Below are 12,067 nucleotides of genomic sequence, written 5' to 3'. Positions count from 1 at the left end.
AAACATTATCTGTATGTTAGAATAACCACTTGGACAATTGAACAATGAGTGCTGAGATCGTCTGAAATGTATTAAGTCCAAATGAGAGGCGGGCAGCTTAAAGTTTTATTTGGTCGTGCGGTAGAGATGCGTGCTAGTAAGATAAGAACAATTTCTCGTGTGAATAAGATAAATGAAATTCGACAGCTACTTAGAACCAAACTCGTTCTACAGACTATAAAAATATAATTAAGGTAGGTAGGTATAAGATTATCGTGCAGAGTGGTGCAGAGCATTCATTTAAAACAACAACAACATTGGAACTTTAAATGAAGAAGCATTACAATAGTGCAAATCCCTTTTCTGTTACATTACTCAGCACTAGTTATCAACAGGGGTGATGATTAGGTATAACGCGCTACACTGATCCGGCGGCAACGGTGTTTTTAGTGTTAGTGGTGACAGCTCTCACAAACTCCCACAAGATGCAGCCTCGGATGTCCACTTTGTCCCATGTAGCATGGTCTCAGTGCCCACCGTGTCCCAGGTAATACTCTCTCAGCGCCCGGGGGTCGTGTCTCTGCGTCCACTGTATTCAATATATCACAGTCTCTGTCCACTGTGTCCTGCAGGTAGAAGAGTCACAGTGTCCACCGGTAATACGGTCTCAGTGCCCGGCGGTCGTGTCTCGCGGTATAGGTACCCGCCACCCGTATCCCAGGTAATACTGTCTCGGTGCCCGCCGGCCGTGTCTCACTGTGCCACCCGGTCGATGGACGGGTCGACCCGGCACCGACCGCTCTCTGCACAGGCTAATATGGCCCACGGGATCGGCGCCGGCACAGCAGACGGAGCCGGAGCCGACGACAGAGACGGAGACGGAGACGGAGACGGAGCCGGAGACGGAGACGGAGCCGACGACGGAGCCGGAGTAGGAGACAAAGTCGACGACGGAGCGGAGAAATGTGGCCCGGAGAGCCGGAAAAGTTATACAGGAGTCCACAGGTGCGCTGGTATGCATGCATGCGCAAAATAAGTGAATCCCTTCGTGCAAGATGCCAGTTTGACGTGCGATTTTCTGAGAATGTGACAGAGTGGCGAAGGGAAAATCTCGCTCTGAATTCCCGTGAGTAGTGGCTAAACTATGGAGGCGCGGTATTACCTGCTTGCGAATAGGAACACATCGATTATTATTTTGTAGGTGGCATGCAGAAGCTGCTTCGCCTATTCCGATCTTTAATTTGAAGAATAAGTTCACAAATCTCCGTGTCACGCGCGCCACCGCCGCGGGAGCGGCTGTGCTACAGCCGCCTCGTTTCCGTATGGCGGTGACACGGCGGCTCTTCCCTCATAGAGCCGCTGTGTCATGGAACGCGCTGCCGCGGGAAGTGACAAGCACGGCGTCCCGGGTGCCACTGGAGCGTCATTTTTGTCCCGGCTGACGCTGCGGTTTTATACTGACTTGTAAGCTTTACTTTTCATTATGTCGTGTAATGTATGCTGTCTTTATTAATGTAACTGACTAGGCCGTAATAGCCACTCAATGGTGGATAAGCCTTATAATAAATGACAATGACAATGACAATGACAAAAATCTCTCCTAGATTTGAAAACCATGCTGTCAAACTTGTGATGCTTCATCTGCAAGTAAATGATTTTACTATAATCCAAACCGGTCCACTGCCTATATCTGTGTTCCACATTCCTGAATTCGTCCCTGTAACACTTTGAACGCACCTCACAGCACGTGAGGGAGCATATTGGGCTGCAAGCTACTATCGACACGCACCTCCATATTGGCAAAGTTTGACTCGCGTTCCCCACTTGCCCCACAAACAGGCTCCCAACTTCTGACGAAAGATGAGGGGACATCGCCAATAATGAACTGCCGACAAGCGCACAAACTCGTATGAGCCAACATCTAAACTTGTCTGGTGTATTAGCATCCTGGCAGCACTGGCAAAAATGTCGGCTGCCTTATCTCGGTTAGCCTGTAGACGGTACTTAACTCCCTTGAGGCCTTCTTGTTTTATTGGGGGGGGGGTCTCCCCTAAGGTCTATATCAAACAGAGTGGCTCTTTCTTTAACCCCTATTGTTCATTCCATCCAGTGGGTGGACCCTCCCTTTGGGTTCAGCCATTTATCTCATTCAATGGGTGATCCCTCCTCTAGCGTCCATCTCATCCAGTGGGCAGTCCCTCCCTAGGGTTCATCTCATCCAGTGGTCCGTCCCTTCCCCTGGGTTATCCGTCCAAAGATCCGCCTCTCTCCTGGGTATAGACCCCACGTCCAAATACGCCTGCCCGTGGGACGCGGGGTAGGTCGGCCGGCGTGGACCGGCGTTGGTCGCTGTGTGCTGGACGCTGCTCATGGCCGTCTGTCCTCTGCAGCGACCGACGAGGCCGATCGACTAGGTCTCTTCTCAGGTGATGCCTCACTGTGGACCTCTGAGGGCTTCACACCGGTTTCCACTGGTCCAAACCGGCTACTAGGCCTCTTGCCTCAGGCGAGGAAAATACATCGCGCCAATCCTGAACCTTGCCGAGGGCCATCTACGCCTACAGGTCAGCTGTCCCTGTCCCACGTTGGCTGCCCCTGAAGGCTGTCCCTGTCACTGTCGACTAATTCTGTCCATGTCTCTGCGCTTGTCCCGGTCCCTATCGCTCGTCGCTGTTGGAGCAATACCTGCCACTGCGAGTCGAACGCAGAAAACGACGGATGGAGTAAAGGACTCGAGGCACGTGTCAGCGGTCACACGCAGTGATGAGACGGCTGGTATGTGGAATATGGCCGTGGTGGACTCCACTGGGCCCGACTTGGGCCTTTTGATGTAAGCCCATGAGATCGACGAAGGTAGAAGACTTCAACTGTACTTAAAGATATTGTTGTAATGCGATCAAAACCAGTATCAGTGCCTATTTTGTCTCAGCTATTATCGTCACTATCCTTTCGCAAACACCGAAAATATTCCGAAAATATGCCCGGTACAGGTGAGCATCATTTCAGCGACCTTCCAGATCGACCACACCTTAGCTGATAGCGACCTCACGGGGAACATCACCTCAAAACGACTCTCCAGGAGCCTACTTTGGTCTTGTTGACCCGAGAGTAGCCGTGACCTCGTGTTTGGTCCCCGGCGCCCACTTCATGTGGCTCTCAAAGCCTGCTTAGAATATCGAGCACACTGATCAGAGGCTTCGTCCGCATTTTTGGTGCCGTTTCGCTCAACTGACTGCCGGGAATGTGCAGTCATCGAGCATCCTTTCATTATGTATGGGCGCTACATTTGGGAGGATTGAGGGTAAACGAGCGATAACGATATAATAGAAAACATACGCAGAAATACTGGGCATCATTGAGGTTGCATCTTACTATTCCTGGAGAAGTCCATTGAAAGTAATTAAACTTGAATTTTAGACTCATAAAAGCTAACAAGTAGAATCGGATCCATTCTGTTTACTGTGACATCCTAGGACAAATTAAAACATCACACTGCTCTCGCTATCTTTAAACAGCAACATTTCCGTTAAAACAGTACCGCCGCACGCAACCATTGGCCCTGACCTCCCTGGCAGCTTCATATTTCAGTGTACTGCGTCACGCGGCTGCGGTGGCACTTGGGAGGCCAAATCAGGCCCGGGGCAGATTTACGCGGCCCTAACTCGCGCCGGCTCGGCTCTCTCCGGGCGAGTGTCGGTCGCCGTTTGACCGTCGGCCGACACCGCCCCACTGTCGGCGGCCCACGCGCCCGAGCCGAGTCACTGGAGCCAGTCGAGCCGACATTAACATTTCACAGAGAAATCGGCCTCCGCCAATCCGGATCAATCAGACGCCGTGTAGACCACGACACGAGAAATTTGTCCGTGAAATTTTCAGGGCTTCTTCTGGAAACGAAGATACCCGCAATGTGCGAAGAAGTCTATTGAATCTGACTTAAATGGAAACAAAGGAAAGCATTGGAACTTTCCATATGTAAGGATGACTATGGACAAAGTTGGAAGCAACTGAATCGAATGTTGAGCTGGGTACTGAATATACTGAACATTAGGTGGGCAATGGGCATGCTGTACGAAAACAGCAATACAACCCTTTGAATGTTGATCAGCCGACACACTCTGGAATAATTTCACACGCGTATGTAATTAATTATTGAATATTCAAAGATTAATAACACAGTGGAGATGAACATTGTACATGTCACGAAATTAACGTAATTCGCATCAAACACATATCTACAAAATTGTTGCAATTAGACTGCCAGGTAATAAAAAGCAGCAAGTGCATCATTTTATCATCTTCGGTCTTAAAGTGGCTATGATCCGGGTATACGATAATGAGGTCTTATTCAGACATCTTGAACCCATCATCCGACCGTGCCCACACCGGGTTTACGGCTATACCGAATGTTCGAGGTAACACACATATGTCGATAACGGCACGAATTAATACGTGTATAGCTTCTTATGGGGCCAAACGACAGACCGAAGACATTCTGCAGCCGCCACCCCTTGGCCTCAGAGAACATGTGTAGATACGAGCGCCTTATCCACTTAGCTGGAGGAAGATCGTAGGTACTCATTGTCTCACATACAGTTAGACTGGCGCCGATGCAAAATGAAAGAGATATATTACAATACGTGAGCATGCAATAAACGACATAGAGATAGAACAGCTGTAATAAGAAGACATATGTCTAAAAATTAATTATAGCGGTTTATAAAGCTAAACGTGCATTGATTAGCTGAATGCACAGGATGCAAAAAAGAATGCTATGGCTAAGATGGGAAAATCCGTGAGTGCAGTGCAACGAGGGCAAAAAGTGACTTTGGGGCCTCATTTCCATGTCAGTATTTATTCCCCTAACAGACTAATGTAAAAAAGCACACATGCGCCTCAATTTTCTTTGCAAACACCACTGGCTAACACCATTGTGGTAAACAAGTGCTAGCATCGTTTTAGGAACTTACGAGTAATAGGAATGAAACTGAAATAGCTGTACAGTGTACACACTAGAGAAACTTGTTTTAACACTAACAGTTTGCTCTGTTTATCACCGACACGATCACTTTTGCACTGACAATAAACTGGAACTTTGAACTACAAGGATTAATGAACGGAGCTAATGACAGGGTTGACAATAAAACACGATACAGAAGTGGCAAGGATTAAAAAAAGAGACGCAAAACTGCAATAAGAAAAATGTTGTAGCCCTGTCAATAAATGGGTGCTGCCTATAACGAACGTACTAACAAATGTCGCAGTATGTCGCCACTTAAATAACAATTTATATATCCACCATGCTGTTCTAGGCATTCCAATTATAAATTTACCATGCAGACACTTGACAAAGCAAATCTAACCCACTACGGCTATTAAAGATATATCTGAATAGTCAGTGGTAATACCTACTTGATACTGGCGGCAGCAATCAGGAAAACATTGAGTAAAGACACACAACACTCAATTCGCTTGAGTACACTCTATGTCTATGTAATACGTCCAAAGGGTCCACAGATGCATCTATCACATTGCGTAGCTATTGGTTTGGAACATATATCTATATGAGGTCTTGGAACAGATATCTATTTCGTACACATTCTCCACAACGTATGCCTTTTGGCTTTTTGAGCACAGAATTATTTGCTCCCCGAAGATACAGAGCATAAAACTACAATGAAAGTCAGCGAAATACAAATCAGTCTTGGGTCATTGGAAGTTATTTAAAGTATAAACTAAATTTTACTAAAAAATGTTTAAAAAAATTTGAATCCCATTATTTTTATCAGTGCATGTGTGCTAAAAAGGCGCACTCTGGCACTCTGGTTGATGATGCACGAAACCAGCGAATGTGTAAAAAGCACGTTATTGCAAACTGATGTTGGAAGGCCAAGCAAAACGGAAGCACACACGAAAAAAATATTGCTTTGAAGGGAAAACAATTTGTATGATTAATTTTAGGCGCATATGAGTCATACTGTTGAGTGAAAAGGTTGCAAAGAAATGAATGCACATTGAAGTAACAGGGAAGATAAGGTTAAGCACACACAGGGGAGGGGCCTCACAACTAACATCCGCGAGACAAGGAGGGGTGAAAGACCAGTTAGGTCATGTGACAACAAACATTGCGTTACCACTACTAGGGAACATATAGCTACTCCGAAGACAGCTAACAACATCGTTCTTACCTACAATCAGTCCCTCTGGCAATTCAAACAAACATACGCAATCCATTCTGGATCTACCTATCTTTCAATCTCCATTTCGAAAATTCAGCCAGATCCCGTAGAGCGTGGTTCACCTATGATGGAGATAGGACACAAAGAAATAACTCGACTTACATGAGCGATGTTGGACTGTTTGCCATTCTCCTTGACGCCGGACACGTTGGAGGCGAACTGGGAGGCCAGCACGGTCCGGGACCGAGTCACCGAGCGGGCCAGCTTGGCGAACTTGGACAGACTCGCTGGAAACCGACAAACAAACGACATAAATATATAGCACAGTGCACTGAGCAAACAGCTAAGGGTTTCACAGACAGGCTACTGGTTATGGTTATATAAAGATCGTTACGAACTACTCGGTACCTTCAGCTGAGCCTCCTGATTATGAGGAACATACACGGATGTCGTATCGTTTTCAATAACTTCCTTCCGTTCATAAATTTCGTAATGGGCGAGGCAGCAGTATGATGCCACTGATGCCTTCCTTACATACATATGTACTGACCTTACATATGTACTGACTGACTGATAATTGACTGATGCCCAGGCTGCGTGACGGCATTCGCGTGTATATCATTTTTCTCAACACCCGGACCCACCTCTGTTGTCATCTGCCTCGATGGGCTGTTTGAGAGCGGTTATGTCTCTCAGCGTCAGAAGGAACAGAACCACCACCTCCTTTTCGTTCTTGATGGGCGCTAAATGCAGCAGCAGCCATAGTGGAGTACCTGCCGGAGAGCGCAGCTTGTGGGCTACAGGAGAGCGCACCTCGTGGCTCGTGAGCTACAGGAGAACGCAACTCGTGAGCTACAGGAGAGCGTACTTTTGAGGCGGCGATACCGTGACGCCGCAGGCGAAATGGGTTAGTGAAAAAGGGTGACACAGCCAACATTTTAAGGCACAGAAAGAAAAGACAAACTTCAATCTTGCGCTTAGAGCTGAGTAGCAAGAAAACAATTGTAAAGAAACCATTTAAGACCTCAGGACATTTTAGAAACACCTCTCAATTTACTTTTGGTTGATGCTAGCAAGAAGCATCAATTTGCGTAAAACGCAAGGCTCCATCAACACAACCAATGTTAAAAAAGAGCGCCTTGATCTGGATCTATCTGAAATAAGTCGTTCATAATAGAGCACTTACTGATAGTACACTATTCCGTGGACAACGCTTAATCCGTTGCTATGACAATATCTGACAATAAAAAGCTAAGCAGGGCACAAGGTTAGGCTTTCTTAGCATTGATAGAGAAGAGGAGAGTCATACTTTGGAAGTATGATTTCAACTTACCTTACTGGCCGACACTCATACATTTATGCGTTGGATGCCATCAAAAAGGAAATCAAGACATTGGTAGCAAACTAATCAATGAACGACTGACCAGAGTGCGCGAATCGAAAGACCTTGTCAGGTGGAATGGATATACCATTCATCACATTTCACAGCGAAGACCGAAAATCTACATCGTGCCACGCTTGTATTATCGTTTCGTTTTCATTCGCAAAGACTCATGCAATAAGCGTGTCTGACATACTGCCGCATCTGCATGGATAGGTGTACTCATGCAGTGTAAATACTCACGGTTTTTCTTGTAGAGCAAGATCTCGAACTGGTCCTGGTTCTGGTCCTCGAGGCTCTCCTCGAACCGTGCGATCGTGTCCTTGTCGGTCAGGTCGCCGTACATGAAGCTGCATCTGCACGATTTCTGCATCACCTGCCGACGACAGAAAGAGGCAGTTGGTGTCAACAATCAGCACTACAGAGCGCGCCGGAGGACACGACACACAAGCTTTTGAAAGGACGCATCAGTTGACGAAAGGCTAGTTCGCAGAACATAATTGATATGTGTGGCTCGACATAAATACGGAGCAGAATGATTCCCGCTCTAAGTCGCATACGTAATACAGATGACAAAAAGTGGTCTCGACGTGACCAAAATAGCCAGAATCAGGAGCGTATCGGTGTGTGTCCCGCTCCTCCCTCCCTCTTAAACTCTGTCTTTCCCACCCATTGCTCCTCTTCCCCTCTATCTCTCTCTCTCTCTCTCTCTCTCTCTTTCTTTTTCGTTTCTTCTTTCTCATTATTTTTCTCTCCCCTATCATCTCCTCCTTCCATCCACTCTCTTTCTATCTCGCCCTTTTCCAACCTTTCCCTCTCTCCTCTCTCTCTCTCTCTCTCTCTCTCTCTCTCTCTCTCTCTCTCTCTCTCTCTCTCTCTCTCTCTCTCTCTCCCACTCTGAATTAAATATAACTTTGTATCCCCCTTGGCCCAGTGTCCGGCGTCAGTCAGGGTCAGCCATATTACTGGTTTACGGGCAGCCAATGTAGTTGGTCTTCGGGCCGTCGGGTGCCAAAGGGACTGTGGACGGTGGTCGCTAGACGACCAATGGTCCGGAAAGTGAGTCAGCTTAAAATAGAGCACCAAATGGGGCGTCCGTAGACCGACAGAGGGTCGCGGTAAACAGTGGTTTACAAATAGGATGTCCGCCATTTATGATAGCGACATCACGTTCGCTATAGACAAATTATGCGACTAAAACTGAGAATGGGTGTTTATTGTTTAGCTATCATAGTGTGTTGTTTATAAAAAGAAACATGCATATACATAAATGAATCTTCGCAGTCAATAGCACTGTTACGGAAAAATACGGCAAGACATCTAAGATGACATATGTGCTGAAAAGTCCGTCGACGCAGTTATGCTTAGAATAGCGAAACACTTCCGAGCATACCAATCATCATTCTTGAGATATCTACCTTCCACTGAACCTAATCGCATGCCATCCATTTCTCACCAAGCCAAGCAATCACTCTGACGGGGGTTAGCGGTCCGCTGAGCGAGATAGACCGCCCCTCGGCCATCAGGGAAGGCTGTCACGCGGAGGTGGCTGGGGCGGCCCTTAGGGAGCGTCACGTCACACACCGTGACGGGACCGGGTGGCAGCCACTCTCAGGGGAGTGTCACACACGGCGTGACGGGAGAGCTCGACAGTGGCAGTAAGAGGAGACTGACACCGTGACGGTTTCTCCTAAGGACGGCGGCCGAAAGGAAAATCCGCCACACAGCAAGGTGGGACAGTCCAGCGGTCACTGTCTCCCAGAGGGCGAGCCTAATGAGCGCTTTAGTGACGCCGGGACGACGGCCGCCCACGCACAACGCTGACGCAACCATAGGACTTACTTCCTCGGTGATGTAACTTGCCTCTGGTGATTCGACTAACGAGCTATTAGATTTTCAAAAGTTTAAAAACCTGATGAAAATAAGGATTGAAGTAAGGTTGCGTCGCTTTTTAATCATAATCGGCACAAATACCACATCACCGCATAGGACACACATTTCATATCTGTCATATCACGGATCTTCAAAAGTCGAAGCACCACGTCCGCTCGGGCCCTTCCCGTTTATCCGTCATCGCCGAATTAACTTCGCCGCTGTAGAGTGACCAATGGGAAACGTCTGTCAAACACCATATCTTCACCAACTGACAGCTTTATGGGCAGCGCACTGGCCGAATCCGACATCAGATGAACCCCACGCCATCCAGCGACGACGCAGTAGTGCGATCTTATCGACCGTGGGAGTTTGTCGCTCTTCACAATTAGGAATATATATGACGGAAAACAACAAAATCGATAACAGTCTCCATATGACCGTTCCTTGTGTAGGTATTGGACGAAATCGTTACTACCATGCGAGCTGCGATTTGGAGGTCCCATTATGGCAATTTGTATTGTGGTCGGAGTACGTCGGAGAAATAATAAACCAATGTGCTTTACGAGAAAAAACACTTTTAAATGGCCTCCTTACAATGAAATACCGAAAGATGAAATAATGAAATAATTATTGATGATTTCGACCACAGGTCATTATCAAAATAAGCCAGACAGAACTTTTGTCAGACACAATGGGAAGCTCACAATATCGGCAGAAAAATTCACATTTTCAAACATTTCACGTGAACACATTGCATGTAGAGCTCACCTAAAATGCTGCTACAACTAACGAATGAAGTATATGTTATTAGGTTAAGTCCTATAGCCAAGACAAAGTTTAAGAATGTTCCCTATAATATCCCCCCCACACACACACACACACCCCAGAATAAATGACAACAGTGATCCCACAATCATTTCTAGATACGTTTACAACAAGTATCAGTAGGTAGATGTGCCACATACTCGATATGCACGTCTATGAATAGGCACCTAAGCGATGACATGTAGGTACTTGACACAGTCTAAAATATGAACCAGGAAGAGACATTTCTATTTAGGATTGGTTTTCGCTCGCGAATGTACAGGGATTCCATTATCTTTCGATTCGGGTGATCTTTGGCTTTGTGTAAGATTTCCACTGACAAAGGGTGGTCAGGTAAGGTCTCACCAGCATGACATGCTCTAAAATGTTCACCCAAGGGGGTGTCCCTAGTCGCGTTCTTTGCATTGAGCACATGCTCATTGAAACGTAATCTTACTGGACGCTTACACTCCCCTATGTACTGTACACGCTCATCAGTTGAAGTTGAAGTGCATAGGTTGCAAGTGACGCAGTAAACCACCCCTGGTGTGGTACACTTGCCCTCGATTCCTGAACTGCATGCATTGCATCTACGCCTGCCAGACGGGCACTCAGGACGCGTCAGGTCAGATTTGATCAGAGTATGTCTTAGGGTGTTTTTACTAGTCCATGCCACTTTTACGTTGAGTTTCGATTGTCTGGCTATGTTATTTATCTTTGCACAGAGGGTCTCGTCGATTTAAGGTAAGGAAAGGTAACCATCAACGTCACTTCGATTTTGTCGCTGCCCCTGCTGCTGCTGCTGCTGGTGGTGGTGGTGGTGGTGCTGCTGCTGCTGTTGCTGTTGCTGCTGCTGCTCAGGCGGTGGTGGCGGCGGAAGCGGTGGAGACGGCTCCTGTGCCTGCTGCTGTAGCCGAGGACCTGGCTGCGCCGGTGACTGCTGCTGCTGCCGTGGCTGCTGCTGCTCCTGTGGTCGCCGCTGATCCTGTTGGGGCCGAGCGCGTCCAGAATTGCGCTGTTGTCGCATTATTTTAGTCCGTTGTCTTGACACTTCCCTTCTAATGCCTCTGATCATCTGGTTGGGATACCCATTCTGCTCGAACATTTTCTGAACTTTGTCACATGACCTTGACATTGCCTCTTCGGTTGATGAAAGCCTTAGCGCTCGTTTAAACTCGCTTCTAATGACAGCCTTCTTCGTTGTCATCGGCTGTGCCGATGAGTAATGAATGATGATTCCAGAGTGGCTGGGCTTGATGAAAAGCTCTGTCGACAGTTGTCCGTCCTTGTCAACCGATATGAGGGTATCCAGATACGGAATGAAACCGGAATCGAAAGAGTCCTCCATCGTGAACTTGATACACGGATGGACGGAGTTCATGTAGTCGAGGAAGGCTCGCAGCTCTTGATGAGAATGAGTCCACACCCCGATAGTGTCATCTATGTACCTTGCATACAAGTCCGGTTTAAGTGTCGCGTTTCGGAGGGCAGACTGTTCTAGCTTGTGCATGAAGATGATCGCTACTGGTGGTGCTACTTTGCAGCCCATTGCCCATTACTTTGCAGGGGCAGCGACAAACTCGAAGTGACGTTGATGGTTACCTTTCCTTACCTTATGTCGACGAGACCCTCTGTGCAAAGATAAATAACATAGCCAGACAATCGAAACTCAACGTAAAAGTGGCATGGACTAGTAAAAACACCCTAAGACATACTCTGATCAAATCTGACCTGACGCGTCCTGAGTGCCCGTCTGGCAGGCGTAGATGCAATGCATGCAGTTCAGGAATCGAGGGCAAGTGTACCACACCAGGGGTGGTTTACTGCGTCACTTGCAACCTATGCACTTCAA

General features: G+C 47.3%; 1 protein-coding gene across 1 annotated transcript in view; it reads right to left on the bottom strand.

Annotated features, from left to right (window-relative positions):
- The window catches only part of LOC122374841 (potassium voltage-gated channel protein eag-like), a 48,525-nt gene that overhangs the window by 24,455 nt on the left and 12,003 nt on the right, over nt 1-12,067 (bottom strand). The window contains exons 2-4 of the mRNA XM_043353847.1: nt 7,780-7,912; nt 6,800-6,928; nt 6,318-6,442 (exon numbers count right to left, since the gene is read on the bottom strand). Of these exons, the coding sequence (XP_043209782.1) occupies nt 6,318-6,442; nt 6,800-6,928; nt 7,780-7,909 (384 nt within the window). The 5' untranslated portion in view covers nt 7,910-7,912. The remainder of the gene's footprint in view (nt 1-6,317; nt 6,443-6,799; nt 6,929-7,779; nt 7,913-12,067) is intronic.

The sequence above is a fragment of the Amphibalanus amphitrite genome, unplaced genomic scaffold, assembly GCF_019059575.1.
Source record: "Amphibalanus amphitrite isolate SeventyFive unplaced genomic scaffold, NRLGWU_Aamphi_draft 001724F_arrow, whole genome shotgun sequence".
Taxonomy (NCBI): domain Eukaryota; kingdom Metazoa; phylum Arthropoda; class Thecostraca; order Balanomorpha; family Balanidae; genus Amphibalanus; species Amphibalanus amphitrite.
This window is presented reverse-complemented; position numbering and strand designations above follow the sequence as displayed.